The sequence below is a fragment of the Leptosomus discolor genome, chromosome 9 (assembly GCF_034619465.1).
Source record: "Leptosomus discolor isolate bLepDis1 chromosome 9, bLepDis1.hap2, whole genome shotgun sequence".
Lineage (NCBI taxonomy): Eukaryota > Metazoa > Chordata > Aves > Leptosomiformes > Leptosomidae > Leptosomus > Leptosomus discolor.
In genome coordinates this window covers 976,334-993,421 of record NC_141399.1, presented here as the reverse complement: position 1 = coordinate 993,421, position 17,088 = coordinate 976,334, and the positions used below count along the sequence as shown (strand labels likewise).

The 17,088-nt window shown below is 53.1% G+C and overlaps 1 protein-coding gene across 1 annotated transcript in view; it reads right to left on the bottom strand.

Moving 5' to 3' along the window:
• Window positions 1-6,962: 6,962 nt before the first annotated feature.
• Window positions 6,963-17,088, bottom strand: part of RAD18 (RAD18 E3 ubiquitin protein ligase) — a 53,932-nt gene continuing 43,806 nt past the window's right edge. The window contains exons 12-13 of the mRNA XM_086470232.1: window positions 15,096-15,158; window positions 6,963-7,202 (exon numbers count right to left, since the gene is read on the bottom strand). Of these exons, the coding sequence (XP_086326358.1) occupies window positions 7,097-7,202; window positions 15,096-15,158 (169 nt within the window). The 3' untranslated portion in view covers window positions 6,963-7,096. The remainder of the gene's footprint in view (window positions 7,203-15,095; window positions 15,159-17,088) is intronic.

The following is a 17,088-nucleotide window of genomic DNA, read 5'->3' as shown; positions in this document are numbered from 1 at the left end:
AGCTCAGCCCTTCATTGTGGCCTCGGGTGTTCACGGAGCGTGGCTCGGTTTCAGGTTCGGGTTCTGGTCTGTCCCTCCCGCCGCCAGCCCCTCTCCTGCCCCAGGTCCAGACAGAGGTGCCCCCGCAGCAATGCTCAGTAACGTGTATCTGTTGGGGCAGTTATCCCAGCTGTGCTCCCAGAATTAGGGACTTCAGCAGGGTCACTGCGTCCATGGAAGTTCACTTCACCCAGGGAAAGCAAGACAGCCAACCCCGCCACTCGGATCCACGACCCGATGGTGGTATTCCCACGTCCGTACCGCTGACTGACCCGCTTGTGTTCTGAAGAGCCGTTCTGTTATCGTTTGGGTGGGGTGGCCAGGAGAAGACAAGCCATGGAGGACGGCGTAGGTGACAACACCCGTTGCACCGGGTATTGGCTGGAGGGGACCAGCGTGGTGTGGGACAGGGGGAGGCAGGGGAGGGCAGCACAGAGGGGGTTTTCAGAGCGATAACCCTGTGAAATGCTTTTCTCAGCAGCACGCTGGATCCCTCAGCTTGGATGGGTCACTTCTGCTGAGGCTGGTGAAAAAGGAATTGGCTGGAAAATTTGCTTTATGTGGTCCAAGAGAAAACACGCTTCTCTGGCCACTTTCCAGTTCAAAGGAGCTTCCAAAAGAAGGTGGTGCTGAACCCCAGCCTTTTCAGTCCTCTCCTCGTGCCGTGCAAGGGACCAGCGAGCTGCCAGGCCAGGGCTGCTCTGGGCTCACCTCTCCCAGCCCCACCTGGGCCAGCAAAGCCCCTGGGCCAGCCCAGCCCAACGCTCCAGCCCTCGGCAGCTCCTGCCCCCTCCCGAGCCGTTCCTCACCGCGCACCCGATGGACCTTCTCGCGGCGTTCACTCGCTTGCGGGGACAGACTGCACGACGAAAACCAGACCATCCCCAGCTGCCCGGGGGAAAAATCGAACCGAGGCAGCTTCGGAGCCCCGACGTTTGCCGTGTCGATGAGAAGATAAACCTGTACGCGCTCACGGCTCTGCCCCCAGACCCTCCATCCCACTCGTACGGGTCGGAGAAGCCGCTTGTGTGATGCCACCCAGGGGCCAGAGAGCGCCCCAAAATGAACCGGGGGGAGGGGTTTGCCCCAACTCAGCGTTGCCCGTTACTACCACAGCACGCCTGCACCCCCTCGGCTTCCTCACGAGCACCAGAGCACCAGCTTTCAGCAGGAGCCGGGGGGGTGCACGGGGGTCCGGGTCAGCGGACGACATCCCCAGAGCTGCGCGCTCCGAGCGCCCGTGACCCGAACGCAGAAGGCGGGTGCCGGGACGAGCCGCTCCTGCTCCCTCTGGTCCCGCAGCACCGGGTGCCCCGGCCGCAGCGCCCACAGCAATGACGCCCAAGGCCCTGGCAGCTCCGAGGGGTTTAAATTATTCGTGCTAGAAACAACCCGCTGCGGTTTCAACGCTGGTCCGTGCCCAGCTACTGTAAATCACCCTTTCACCCTTTTCTTTTTTTTTTGTTCTGTGATTTTCAGTAATTTCTGTTATAAATTGTGCTGTCTGCAGCAGCAAAATTACGGTGCTGGGAGGCACGTCCGATGTGTAACAGCATTAATTACCGCCGCTCGTCACGGGGCCCTGCCAGCCCGCTGAAACACGGAGCCTCAGAAGCGTTGGCCTGGGTTGGATTTTTCCTGTGTTTTCTCCCTCCTGGCGAGCAGATGCTGTTGCACAAGGGCCGGGGAACCTCGCTGGCCGTGCCCGTGCCCGTGCTCCCTCAGCGATGCTCACCCGTAGCAGAGATGGGAAATCCTGTGGGTCGTCCCTCAGCATCCCTCCCACGTTTCAGGCTCCACTGACATCCCCTCAGGTGCCGTCAGGCTCTTTCCCTCTTATTCCTGCAGAGCACATGAGGGAGGACAGCGGACACCAGCCACAGAGAGCAAACCAATACTTCCAGCAGGTAAATTGTAAATTCGCTGTGAATTGATAGCACTTACAGGCAGCGACGCCTCTGGGGCAGAAAAGCAGAGCTTAGATTTCAATATCACACTGAATTGGTTTGAAGGACCTGCCTAAGGACTGATCATCACAGCAAAAGCTCACACAACATTTAAAAACCCAGTGAACCAACATGGACAATAAATAACTGTTAATTACTAATGGGGTAGACATTGGAGTTCTGTGAGAAAAAACATGGTTAAACCTCCCGAAATACTCTTTGTGAATTATTTGTTCAGCTGTAATCAGGAGGTGCAGTAAGCATTTAATAACGCAATTATTTGGAAAAGATTTTAAAAGGCTTTTGTAAAGGCTTTTGCCACGTAAGTAGGGATTCCAGCGGCCAGCGAGGAGGGCGGCCAGGCTGTTCTGTGCCGTTCGGGGGGAAACATTATTTTTAATGAAGTTGCTTTACGGCTGCAGCGTTCTCCATTACTGTACAAAGAAGGGCTTCCCACGCAGCCCATGCCAGCGATCAAACCCCCCAGGGCACGGAAATATTTCATTTTATTTCTAAATAGAATTGCTGCCGGGCACCCTGACCCCCGGGGCTGCAACCTGCCAAACCACCCCCTGATTGCTCATTTCCACACCCCTCGGCAGCGCCGACGCCGCAGGCGGTTGGGTCCGTTGCCCCCAAGGCGGCTCCCTGCGAGGGAACGGCCCCAGACACCCGTCTGCGCCCGCACACGCACGTGGGGTTGCCGGGGAGGAGCAGCCCCCCAAGGCTCTGCCGCGCCCCGCTTGTGGTGCGCTTCAGCTGCCCGAAAGAGCGGCGCAAAGGGCACCTTTCCGTGCGAGAAGCTCGCCGTGCCTTTCCCCACCTCCAGCCAGCTGCTGAGCCTCAGCCCTCAGAGCGCCGGGGCAGAGCGGGTGCTGGCGGGGAGCAGCGCCCAGGGTCCGGTGAGGGTGGCAGCGGGCTGGTTTCAGACCCGCCAGCTGCCTATTTGCACCTTAGAGGCGATCTCCAGCTGGCTGCAGAGTGTCAAAACGCTGATTTAAACCACATTTAGGAACGGCTCACGTGCTGGCCGAGGCTTTCCTGGGGACGGCCGCTGACGGGCAGCCAGCCCTCACCCGCACGAGGCAGCAGCTACGCCTGCGCCGGGCCGGGGCTGAGGCAGGAGCCGCCGTCCCCAGCTCCGCTTGCCGCAACCCTCTTCCATGTGCGTGAACGCAAACCCGCAGCTCAGTCCCACAACTCAGGCTGAGTCCTGGAATTCTGCCTCTGGGTTAGTGCCGAAATCGCTGCACTAGTGATTTGTAGCTACGGAGTAACCGGGAGCGTCACGCAGCTGCTCATCTGAAGCAGCACACGGGCAAACGCAGTTGGCAGCAAGAGGAAGTCATGAGGTAAAATTAAGAAACCGATTGTCAATTAGGAACATGTTTAATCTCACACTCCAACTCGAAAGAGAAGATTCCTCGGGGGCCTTTCTCGGTGTGTGTGTTCATGTGTGCCCATAAATAGCATTATTCACGTAGAGATGTAGCTTTACTCATTTATTTTTATAGTAAAGCAAGGACCACGCTGTAGCTGGAGACCTTTGCTGTTATCCAGCGATAACCTCAGCTATCACTTTCTCTCTAGTCTAAAAATTTAATTTCATTTAAAACCTTCTTGATGTTTTTTTTTGTTTTGTAGTTTAGCTCTCCCCACGTACCTGCCTTCACACCACCCTGTGCAAAGAACTTTTCCTGTTCCCAGCAGTGCCCAGGACACACTATTATTCGCTGGAAGTTTCAACTTTTAAAATCACCAGCGATAAAACCGTGGCACAATGAAGGATGCAGAGGTTTCTCCAGGAAGACTCAGATCTATATCTTCTATCAAGAGATGCCCTGAAAAGAGAGATTTCAAACTCATTCGAAGTATTTACAGACAAACACTGAAGTTGTCCCAGCTGGACAAGTTACAGAGCAGGATCAACACAAGATGTAATTTTCCACCTGAACAGGCCAGGCAAATGGCTAAAAACAACACCCACCCCGAGCCCGAGGAGCTGGCGATGGCGACCTCGTGTGCTGCACGAGCCGGAGGCCTTCACACCAACCGCCGGAGCTGCCCAGGAGCCCGAAACCGGCCGAGCCGCGGAAACGACGCCCTCGGGCAGAGCCGGGCTTTACCTCAAGCCCGTTTAATGAGTGGTAAAGGGGAACGAACAGCGAAACACTTCCCACCTGCTGGCTGCAGCTACGAGACGGAATCCAAATACTCACCGAAACGCAGCCTTGAGGTGATGTGGTGGATTAGCCCAGCGCCCAGGAGCCGGATCCCTCCAGCGGCTGCCGCCCCGCTCCCAGCGCCAACCCCGGCACCGCCACCCCCGCTCTGCGCTCGCAGAGGGACGGAGCAGACAGCAGAGGAAAGCACATCCCTTCCGCGATGGATCGATCGCAACCCTCACGCTTTAGCCTTCTCCCTCAAACGACGGCAGTTTGCCGCTCAGCCACGCCGCCGCTCTCGCATAAACCTGTACTTTTCCCCCAGAAATTGCGCGGCCGGCAGAAAACCCGATGCCCGCCAGGTACGTGTGGCACAACGTCGTGTTTAGGCAGCGCCTGCCCTCGCGGGCCAAACCCATCGGGCGTTCCCGTCCGTGCGTTTCAGCGCGGAACTGCAAACGCTCCCCAAACAAGGGGCTCATTCAGCAGCTGGGGGCCTGCAGCCCGGTGCCGAAGGTGCCGTGCCAGAGGCTGGCAAGGACAAGCGATGCTCCCAGGCGATTTCTGAGAAGCTGCTGGCATTGGGGGGAGGTTTCCCCAGAGCTCGAGGGGATTCGGCGTTTCCACACGAGACGGAGCGGGGCCGCAGCTGCCCTCGTCCCCGTCCCCATCCCTCGGCGCTGAGGGGCTCTGCCAGCAGCCAAGGGAGGTGCTGGGGTGCATGTGAGTGGGGGTGTATTTAAGGGTGTTTCTGCCTGTAACGTCTGGTATCGTGGCTGGCATTCAGGCTCTGAAGCCTTCAGGGAGTTATTAAAAAGGTCAAACTTTGAGAAATACTTCAGGCAATTTTTTTTCCCCCCTCCTTTTCTTTAAACACACCTTCCGAGCTGCGTTGAAGGAGGCTGGGTGTCAGGGTTTTCCGAGCTGTATTCTAGCAGGCACAACGTATCCCAGCACAAACCCAAGCAGTTTCTAATAGATGCACGGAAAGGTCACCTCTCAGCAAATATGACGCAGCCGACTCCGGTTCGACGTCAGTCCCAGCGCCCAGCGCCAACGCAGGCTGTGATTTACCAGCCCGCAGGCCGAGGTGAAGAACAGCCTGTCGCAAACCCCGCGGGCGATGCGCCGACGAGGGGGCCCTTGGGAGCTCGCTCAACCCAAACAACGATCACATTCTCGCACCTCGGTACCTCGTTACTCACTGTGATCCCGGACACACGGCGGTGGGCACGGCCAGCGCTGCCGCCCGGCGCAGCCGCAAAGCCAACGCAGCTACAGCAGCCGGGCCCGCAGCACCGGGCTGCCGCCCCCGGCCATCGTGCGCCCGAAGCAACGGCTCCGAGGCGGCTCCGCGGTCGGTTCAAACGCCGATCCAAACCCTCCCCCCTCACAGCAGCCCCGCTTCCAAAGGGAACGTCGGCAGCACCTCCCAGTCATCCCATTTCCAGTGCCTGCAAGCTGGTGTTCCAGCCGCGTTGCCAGCCGGCCCCTCCTCCCCAGAAGGTGCTTTATCCACAGCAAAGGGAGAGCGAGACGTGGGGCATCAACTCGCGGATGTCGGACGCGAATGCAAACCAGGACACGCCCACTCAAGGCAAAAAATTGGTTTGGGTTCATGGTGGATGGGCCAACAGAAGCCCAAAAATGGTTCTCGTTCCTTTATGATCCTAACACATCCCTAAAATAGCAGAATTCACAGAGGAAAAAAAATTTAAAATAAAATCAGACTTGCAGGATCACCTCACAGTGGAGTCTTTCTCTCTTCAACGTTAATATCCTGGAATTTACATACGATATCATACTTTATCTGATAATTAAAAGAATTAATTTAAAGCTGCCTATACTGGAAAGTTAAGTTTTCTTAGGGAGAGGAATATTGCCTTACGGTGTTCTCCCCAAATAATGAGTTTTGACAAATAAAATGGTTAAAGAATGTGAAATCTTAATTAAATTCTGCTTACTGTGAGCAGGAGACACGATGGATTCGCTTCATTCAATTCATCCCCCCGTGCAGCTCTTGAAGGCGGGATAGGAACCCCAGCTGGGCGTCCCTCGGCGGGCAGGAGCAGAGGGGTCGGGACCTGCTCCCACCTCTCCAGCCCCTGGGCCCGCTCCCACCCAAGCTCCCCACGTTGCCGGCACCACGAGGTTCTGCCGTAGCTTCTCCAGGAGGCCGAGGGCTGCGACTCTCGCACACCCCTGCTCCTCCGCAGAGCTCCCGATGAAAGGCTACGACCAAAGCTTCAGTGCTCAGTAAGAACACCTTCGAATATTTTGGTAGGTATTTCGCTGACAGGCTGCATGTTTGAAAACCTACCCTGTTGTTCAGGTTTACTTTAGTTTTAGTGCATTCCTTTTTTTTAAAATCACAAAACTTCATCACCTTCCAGGAAGACTTTTTAATGCTAACATTTATTTTAGAGCTAGAATACTTCATGTCCAGCGACCTTCCAGTTTCTTACCAATTTAATAACTTTAAACTGAAATAATGACACGTACACTAAGGAGTAAGTTCACAGACATACTCAAAAAGAAAAGCTTGTTTCTGTAGAAGAGAAGCACCCCCCGTCCCTCAGCCCCCCCCGCCTCCCCCCGCCGAGGCAGGTCACCGGAGCACCAGCATCTGCTGGCCCCAAGCAAAAGCCCGTCCCGTGACGGCTTCCCAGGGCAGCAAAGCCACCACGGGCAGGAGCAGCCCCGAGGCACAGCCCCACGTCCTGCAGCACTGAACCAGCGCGGGCCCCCCCCGGTTAGAGGGCTGCAGGGCTGTAACCAACACCATCAGCACACCGACCTGGGTATTTTAAGGCAGTTTGAACGACAGTTAAGCGAAAAATCAGCGGTTTATTAAGTGCCCAGATACAGTGAAAACTGGGAAGAACTACCAGGCGTTCCTCAGCGTCAAGCCCTCTGCTCGGCTCTAGGCTTCACGCCCCGGCAGCGCTAGCTCCTCTTCCGCCTTCTCTTCGGAAGCAGCTGGTTGTTTTCCGGCGTTCGGGGCCGACGCAGGTTTCTCTTGTTGTTAACTCTCAGATCCAGAAAACTCATGCTGAAAAAAAAGGCAAAAGGAAAACAGGGTTTTGAAGATGCTGTAAATACGGCGGATCCCGTGAAAGCGCTGTGAGCGGCACGTGGGCACGTGTGCTGCTGCTGATGGCGAAGGGAGACGCCGCTCGTCTGGTTCGAAGCGGGTGACAGCACCCACGAGCCATCCCGGCCACCCTGAGCCCAGGGGCTTGCCTCTCCTCCCGTCACCAGGGACCAGCCTGGAAGGGGAAGGCCCCGCAGCAGCCTTCCAAATTCCTTGTCCATAAATGAGAAGAGCCCCTGGCGCTGGTGAAACCACGATTGGGTTGTACCAGGAAAGGCTGACCTGAAGCAGAGCCATCCTCAGCAGCGCCGAGAAAAAGGACGAGGGGTTTTGGTCACGGTTACCCAAGAAGGAAAGCGTGTGGGACTCCCATCTTTAAACAGGCTCCCTTTGCCAGAGGCTCCTCTCATTTATGGACAAAGAATTTTCCACTGGAAGCTCAAAGAAGTGTTTTCTTTTTAGCCATAGAGTTAATTTTAAAGAAACAAAAATTCCCATTAAACTAGCCATATTTCAATTAAGCAGCTAGTTTCCATCCTTCAGCCTCGGAGCTTAAAATTCCACCTAGTGTTGACATGGAAGATCTCACTCATCCATCAACAGCTACTCCTAATTAAGCATTCCTTATGAACGCGCTCTTTCCTTTACCATTCGCTGGGACGAATCCGCCCCGCAGGGCCTGTTCGTTTGGCTTAAACTGCGAAGTCACAACTGGAAACACCAACGGAAAACTCCCCAGCGCCAAAGCCCGTGGCCCTGCTGACCGTCACGCGACACACACTACAAGCCATCAACGGGGACAACCTGTATGCCAGCGCTCAGCTCGGCACCACGGTGGAATCAAGCGCTCCTGCATGCCCCGGGCCACCCCCCACGCGCAGGAGGGTCCGCGCGAGCCCCAGCGCAGAGGCAGCCCCCGGCCCCGCAGACAGCGCCGGGACTCACCTGCGGGGCGCAGGAGGAAGAGACGATGCCCGTGCGCCCCCCGCCCAGCCTGCCGGCCCTCGGCGCTGCCCACCTCACCAGGGCGACCCCGCGGCGCGCGAGGAGCGGCGGCGAGGCCCCAGCCGCAGCCCTGCCTTCGCTCAGCACGGAGGGTCGCTCGCTCTGGCCTGGAAGCGCCCACGGGTTTGGAAGTCGGCGGACGCAGGGATTCACAAAGCCCCTTTCCGTGCGTGGCCGCGCTCCCTGCTGCTGCTCGCCGTTCCGCGCGGCTGAAATCCGGCGCCAACGCTGAGGTTCGGCGAACGCCCCGGGCGCAGGAACGCGCTGCCAAGGCAGGTCCACCCCGAACCAAAGCGCGCCGGGTGACCGATGTGTAATAAAGAATGGCAAACGAGCCCTCAGAAAACGAGCCCTCAGAAAACGAGCCCTCAGAAAACGAGCCCTCAGAAAACGAGCCCTCAGAAAACGAGCCCTCAGAAAAGAACTGCTGCCCAGCCTTCAGAGACAGGGAGGGAGGCCGATTTGTACTAACCCTTACGCATCGATCCATTGCTGACTGACACACGCTCTAAAGATAAGAATGAAGCAGAATGCGCCCAGCGAAGGACACCCAGTGGAATCCTCCCGTCAGACTGTGGGGCTCGAGGAACACAAAGGCCTGAGCAGGAGAGACAGGGCGGGAAGCTCACAAGAGGTGGTTCTGTGAATTAGAAAAGCCCCAGGATGGTGCAGGGCAGGCGCCACAGGACAAGTTCAAACATTCAACCCCGAGGAAGACTCGGACCTTCACCCCCAACGACCACTGAGGACCCCCGACGGGGGCGTAACTTGGGCGGGCTGAGGCAGGACTGTGGGAGGAACGTATGTTAATGAATTCCTGGAAATAATTAGAATAACCCAACCTTTTCTCAGAAATGTAATGAATAAACATGAAAGCTGTAAATATAAGGCCAGAACCCTAACGCTTGGGCACGCACGGATGGAAGGAGCCATCCCCCGGGCTGCCCGGCGCAGCGATAAAGAATCCCTGCTGGATAACACTGAGTTGTCACTGAGTTTTCTCAGCTTCAGATGGAAGGATTCATCACGGACACACAGAAGTTTCCAGGGTGCCATTGTACAAATCACTTTTTTTCCTTTACATCGCGCTCAGAAGCGGCTATTTTCAACCAAACCCAAGGGAGGGGTTGATCTGCGCCCACGGCTCCCAGCTCCTGCCCGCGGGCCCCACCTTCCCTCCCGGGTCACGGAGCCCACGTGGCAGGAGGGGGCCAGAGCCCGGCGACCCCGGCAGCGCCGGCACCGGGGCGTGCCGCAGAGGACAGCCCAGGCGCAGCCGAGTACCCGAAACCCTGAGGGGGTTGTGCGGCACATCCTGAAGCTGCGGAAGGAAACTCCAAGCTGCCTTCGCCTGCGCTGCCTTACGCTCGCTTCGGCACAGCGCGTTCTCGTCCGTCAGTGTCCTCCCCGCCCCAGTAAGTAAAACCCGAACTCGATTACTTATTGAATCCAGGGAACATTATCTCAAAGCATTTCCAAGTGCCCTTGTAGCTCGTGATGGCAAAATAAACTCTCCGTAGCAGCCTTCATCTCATACCAAACATCCCGCTGACAAAATAATTGTATTTATTTGAGTTTGAAGTGCTTGAGGACAACTGATTTTTATTTTTTTCTTCCATGAATACTTTCACAAGCCTGCCTCTATTTCATCCACTTTATAATGACCTTACAGACATCCCTTTCTACTCTCCTTTTATTATATCCAGATTTTGTTCCATAATGAACTCTCTCACATTTTCTACCTGTTTTGCTGAATTTAAGATAGGATGCAAACATTAGAAAAAACACCAACATTGAATTGAATGAGGAATCAAATTATTTTCCATGCAAATAAAAAAAAAATTTAAAAGGAAACTGAAAAAAAAAAAGGGAAGTTAATTACAACTTTGAGTAATCTAAAGCTTTGTAACCACCACTAAGCCAGAGAAGATACTGGTCACAGAAACCTACTCCAAGAAATAACTGACTAAAACCAATCTAAAGACCCGCCCTGCAAATACTCTGCCCTTTGCCTTCCCTGGGAGGACCCACATGGTTGGTTTGCAGCGGCTTACGCAAGTCTGGAGAGTGCTGAAACAAGGTGTTTGTGTGACGGTGGCGGCCGAGGAGGCCGCGAGGTACAGGTAGCGACGCAGCCGCACCACCTCCAACGCCCCACGTCACCCCGCTCAGCCGGACACCGCCACCGTCGTTGCGCATCTCACCGCAGTTACCACGCTCATCGAGCCTCCCAGAAACACACCAAGAACCAGTTCCCAGTGAGTAACATTTTAGGTTGGCCAAAAGGACAGAATGTGCGCCCAGTACCAGCCCCGGTGACTCCCGAGGAGCCCAAACCCCGCTTGTGCCTCAAACGCCCATGCAGAACGACAGCCAGGCAGCGACACGCCTGAGGAACCGCGTCCCTGCAGGGGAACCGCTGCTCTGAGGCCGCGTGACGTTTCACTACAGAGACGGGTAACAACGTGCAAACCCACGCTGGTTAAAGAGGTTCCGCTGTCTCATGGGGAACTGGTGGAGGATGCAAGATACCCAGACGGCCGAAAAGGGGAAGCGGGTTAAACCAGCAGCTGCTGCCTGGAGGTTTTGTCTCCTCAGGCAACTTCTGAACACGGGGCCACGCCAGCATAATGCTAAACGCTTATCAAGCCATGAACCTGCGGAGTCTTCGGCTGTGTACAATCCCACATGCCAGCAGCGCCCTGAAGTCAGAGCTATTCAGACAGATGGCTGCTTCCAGCAGCAGGTCACACGCGATTCAAACTTTTATGCCTCACCTGCTAACACTGACCTGCACAAAGATGCCCGCTCAGGATCAGCAACTTGATTTATATTTGAAGGATTAAAACCTTACTCTGTTTCTGAACTTGAACTTAAAGCCACTTGTCTGCCAATAATAATTCGGTCTCCAACAGCACAGACTAACAAATAAGTGTGGGAAAAACAGGCGATGGTTTGGCTAAACCTATTCAACTCGGGGAATGGGAAGCAGAGACCACAGAAAAAAACAGATTTGGTTGAAACAGCTGAAGGACTTGGTGTGTGGAGCCAGGCAGGGCTGAAGCAAACGCATTCTTCTGAAAGCGGCGAGTCAACTGTCACAGAGCAAGTGTCCTCCTAAACCGAACCTGGGTAACAACCCAGTGTCCTGCTAATGGGGGACTGCTGCTTAAATAGTCTCCAGAAAGGTAAGACTTGAGGGTGACTGTGATTCAGCTAGGTACGTTCTTTGCCCAAAGAAAAAGGCAGGTGACTACTTTAACACCTAATGCCAGAAGAGCAAAGGAGCGTTTAACTCCAAGCTGTCTTACAGCGGGATACCTCAAAAGCACGCGGAGAAGACGTTCTCTCCACTGCACGGCTGAAAAGACACACTGAAGTCGGACAACGACCAACACGTTCTGATCTTTGATATGCTTCCCATACCCGAGAGCCTTCTTTGTAAGGGTTAAGGCAGTATTCAGAAGCGTTCCAAACCCCGCACAGCACTGCTTGGCATCTCAGAAGGCCGGAGCATCCACGAGCAGAGGAAGGTCCTTGGTACCTGCTGCAGAGGCTGGTGCTGCACAGCGAGCGCCCAAAGCCCACCGGGACGCCCACCTGTAAGGGGGAGGCACCAGCTGAGCGGCAAGGAGCCCCCCCGGGAAGGGGAGCGGCGAGTCGGGAAGCTGCTGGGAGCCCCCTGGCCCCTCCCCGCACATCTCCCAGTGCGGGAAGGACGTAAGACTGGGTACTTCAGGGGTTCTAAAGCAGATTCAGCTTTGGTTTACATTAATTTTAATTTTTGTACTCCCAGATTGGATCCGCTGGTCGCAGGGCATAGTGCCACCAACATTAAAAACGCAAAGCCAATGTCCTCGACCTCCTACAGAGGCGTGCAAGTGCCAGGGTCTGGTAAGTCAGATCCCTTCCCACATCTTATGGTGCATTTTGTAACAATGAGCTTTGCTCGCCCAGGGACAAGAAGATCCGACTACGTACCACACAGCCGCTCATCCCCACCTCGGGCCAAGCCAGGCACAGATATGCTGCAAGGACACCCCCCGCACCCTACCCTACCTCAGGGATGAAGTGACCTTGTTTCTCCCAGCACCAAGGTACGCTCTGAGGTAGGAGGGATCTTGCATTGCAACAGTGCACAATTAGTGACCAACTGTCCTTTTTTTTTAATTTATTTTCTCCACACAAAGTACTCGTATAGGAAACATACACTTCTGGAATTTCATTTCATACAGAAAAGCTCCAACTCGGTGAAACTGAGCTAGGACTGGATGGCAAGGTCATTACAAAAGCCTTCTATCAAACCCCACATCAATTTTCAGGCATTCAGATCTGGTACCGCCCAAGGAACTGACCCAAACCTGCAGCGAGGCTGGCATCATCAGTGGCCTATGTGACATACACACAGAGAACCGCGAGACTCTCGGTAAGTGCTCGCCAGGAGGTCACCGAAAGCCTGAAACGCTGCCTCAGTTTCACAGACACAGAGCAACAGAAACTCATGGCGCCCCAATTAGATTACTGTACAGCCCTTGGATTTGTTACTTAACAGATGAGAAAAGCAAGGGAAAAAAAATGCTTTTGGAAGCTCACAGAGCACTGAAATTGTGCTTAAGTAAGTTCCAGGGAAGGAATGAGGTTTTGCTAAAAATATACTCCAAACTGCCACTAAAACATCCCTACACTGCTCCGTTTGTGCACGTTACAAATAAACAGCAAGGCTGTCACACACAAACACTTGGGTTTATTTTTATGTACTACATTCTAATCGCTTTGTGTCAAAATGAGACAATTAGTAGAAAGGAAAAATGACTCTAGGGAGTTTATGTAATGTTTCAATTTTCATTAAGAGCTTGACAAAATAGACTATTTATTCTAAATGCAGAGTATGAACGTTTAGTGCTTCTTTATTAGACCTGGCACGTAAATGAAAACACTCCACAAATCACCATTCCCACCAAAAAAGGCACAATAACCTGGTTGAGGACTTTGTCACACGAGTCTCTCCCTGCCTGCTAAGTCACAACCGCATCGAGAGAAGCTGTTACGGTCTGACCAGCTTCAGCTCAACACCCGCACGGAGGGGGCGGCTGCCCTGGGCTGGTTGTGAAACACACCATCTGTCTGCTCTTCGGGAGGCTGCCCTGCGCCTCCCCATGGTAGGTTTGCCAAAGCAAAGCCCTCACCTGAGCGACCGTGCCACCCAGCACCCTGCAGGACGCCGCTCTGCCACGGGCAGGAAGAGTAACTCCCACCGAAGCCGGGGATCTGCTTCACTTCACGCTCGTCTGCACGTACCAACCCGGCCAGCCTTCATTACCCCCAACCTCAGCGAGCCGCCAAACGAGTGAGACGTTTCCTGCGGGAAGGAAGTCACCGAAGGAACGGGTGATTGTGCTGGGGATGCACGTCAGGGCCCACGTTGACACCCGTCGCTGCCAGGCAGACGCTCCGCTGAGGAGCTCTGGTACGGGTTTCGGTATCGACACCCCCCTTTCTTCTGCTAAGGGCCCTCTTTTTTCCAGCTCACGCAAGAGGCCGCAGATGCCAAACCCTGACGCCACAGCGTGTTATCTCCTGTTCTGCAGAGGACGATCCTGCCCACTGGCGCCTCCAGAACGGAGTTCAGGGAGCACCAGAACGGAGCAGACAATAACCCGATTGTACCGTCACCAAAGTTACTTGCAAGTCACCACCTGCTGATAAACAAGTTACAGTCCACTGTCTGCAAGGGGGGAGCTGGGAGTCTCCAAAGAGACGGAAAACACGACTGGGATGGTGAAGACTGTTAGCCTTGCCGTTCGCTTTCAGAAAATGTCTCAAAAATACTTTTAAACTGGACGTTTTTAACACGTACGGTAGACTAGCCTCCTCCGACAGAATTAAAGCCAGATGTAATAACCAGAAGCCATATACTCCAGGCATTACATGGACAACTAAAATCTCATCAGAAGCACGTTAAATATCCTCCTACAGGAAGCACAGAATCATCAAAACTTAACTTTTCCCTCAGCAAAAGAGGTTGTGGTGAATTCTTACAGAAAATACTGAGGAAGTACACAGTTCCCCGTGGTAATTTATTACAGCTCTGCCATTAAGCACAAGTTTGTTTCTAAAACATACACCTTGCTCCTGCTTCTTTGCATCAATACAGAGCTCTTCAGCTGATCTAACACCACGGTGCCCCAAACCTCACTACAGCTGCAGCACCTGCATAGCTCACTGCATTTCCTCTGCATCCTCGTGTATTTCACTTGCTTACTTCAGGAATCCCCAGAGGGTTTCTTAGTATTTCTTTGTACAACACCTTGCACAGCTTGACCCACATTATATTTATATTTTTTTATATTTATATTTTTTTATATATATATATATTAAAAAAACAGAAGGGGATTTGGGCTTTTAAGAAATAAGATTTTAAAGACAAGAAAATGCTCTTCTCTCTTCAAACAGAAACAGATGCTGCAACTCCAGCATGTTCAACTTGACAGAGATGCAGGTGAGACAGACAACAATTTAACTTGAAATAAAATAGAAGATCAGATTCTCTTGATTTTCCATAAAAATGAGCTCCCGCATTATTTTTTTTCCTTTTTTAAATATACACTCATACTCCAATATACCTGAGAACAATGATTTTCAACTGGTCATCTGTGGATCCTTGGAGCACCCAGACATTATTTTCCAAGGATCCAAAAACGCTGACCGAACCGTGTCTCCCACAGCTGGGGAGATTCTCCACAGACCCGACTTTTCAGAGGCCTTAGCTTCTCCTGCAGAAAACGTGTAGAATTCCACAAACTGGAAACAGTCGCAAAGACTCCACCGCTCCTACATCCCACTTACTTGTCAGAGGATGCTGCACACGTCTTGGGCCCCTGCAGGTCTCTCAAGATGTCCGAACTGGAGCTGAAGGGGAAAATAAAACAGATGTAAATTATTTTAGCAACACCCACAGCCAAGTCGGGCTCTACTTAGCAAAGGCAGTAGAATCTGTAAATGAGACAGCCCCCTCCATGCAGCATTGGCAACGAGAAGTAACCAACAGCACAGCCCAGAAAGTCCTTTTCTCTGCACCACACGATTTACAGAGTTATTACTGGGTCTCATTTTCATTCTTTAACACACCAGACAAGTCTCTCTGACAGCTACAATAGCTTTATACCCACAGGCACCAGACAATTTCTCTGGAGAGGATTTGCAAGATACTTTGGTGGGTAAAGTACAACATGTCAAGGAGTAAAGGTGCTTTCAACCTCAGAACTCAAGGCTTAGGTGGATGCTTACACTTTGACCATAACAAAAAAACGAATCAACATCAAAGAAAAAACTTTAACAGTGAAATTGTTAAGGTTTACAATCCAAACTGCCCTGACTGTTGGCACACCCAGGTGACATCCACGTGAAACGTGCTTTGCCAGCCACCATGAGCAGAGGCGGCTCGTTTCGAGCTGCCTGAAGCAAGTTCTCTTGGTCAAACCCGCCTGCCGAGGAGCAGGCACAATCCAGAAAAGAGACAGAAGCATAGGCTACACAAGCAGCTGCTATCTGCCCTGAAGTCAAGGGATTCTGCTCTGAGGTTTGATCACATATTCTGAAAAGAATACAATTGACCATTGAACGAATTCTTTCATAAAGCTATTTACTTCTTAATTAAAATAATTCAAAACTTCAATGGATGCTTTTCTTAGGCAAAGGGGGAAAAAAAGCATCTCTGTGCCTTGGATACCGCAAATGGAAGATTGAACCAAGCTTTTTTTTAAAAAACCTGCTTGAAAATATAATTTAGTTTTTCATCTTCACACACAATTTTACATTCTAACATGACAAGGAAAATATTTATTTTCCAAGCCAGTATTTAAACACTTACAATACAGAACACAACAGGTCAACCCCAGTGCCAGTGCTGGACAGGCGAGAAGCTTCCAGGTCAAGGATTAAAGATGGCAACTCTAGATAAGTACATACCTAAGAACCACCCCACAGCACGTCTTTCAAGGCAGTAAGCCGCCAGCCTGGCCAACAGCAGAACCCAGCAGCTCCTGTCCACACCCCGCAGGCCTCAAGCTGTGGCAGTAACAAGAGCCCACAACGTCACCCCAGACTGCTTCGGTACGAGCGAGCACGCACACACGGGAAGCCTCCGCGGTTGTTCTGTTCCTTTTAAATGCCTGTACGCAGCGTACGGGTAATTTTAAAGCCTTCCTAGTAGCGAGGGGTCACACAGCGCTCGCTGGCCCAGCGGCCGGGCCCCCCCCGCAGAGCTGACGGGCTCCCACTGCAGAACCAGGGGCTCCCGCCAGCCCCCAGCGCCTGTCCGGCGGGTCTCCTCGGGCCACTGGTGTCCCACGGCTGCTCACCAGCCGTGCCCTCAGCGGCGGAGCAGAACCAGGCTTGCCACACTCGCAGGTACTTCACAGGAGTCACAGAGGCTGCTTACCTCAGGGACTACCAAATCCCGCCAGCACTACTGCGTCGACACTGGAGGAGTCCGTGTGTGTGCAGGTGCACGCGCACACGCACACACACACACGTTCGTTAACCACAAGTATGAGCTGTGACGTCCATCAACCTCTTCACACGCTCCACGTTAACAAACCAGACAACTACACTGATGGTTTCAGACTGTATTTTAAATGAGAGCACCTTGTCTGATTTCAGTCAAGTCTGAACTAACTGAACACAACACTCTGGCCAGTTATTGATAAAGAACTTCTATGGCACGTTCAGGCTCCGCGACACCAACTATTGCAAAGTTCTCAAGCATGTGCCAAATCGCAGGGTTGCAGAAATCGGCTAACAAGATGGAAAATGTTATTTTCTGGAAACTATGTTGTTT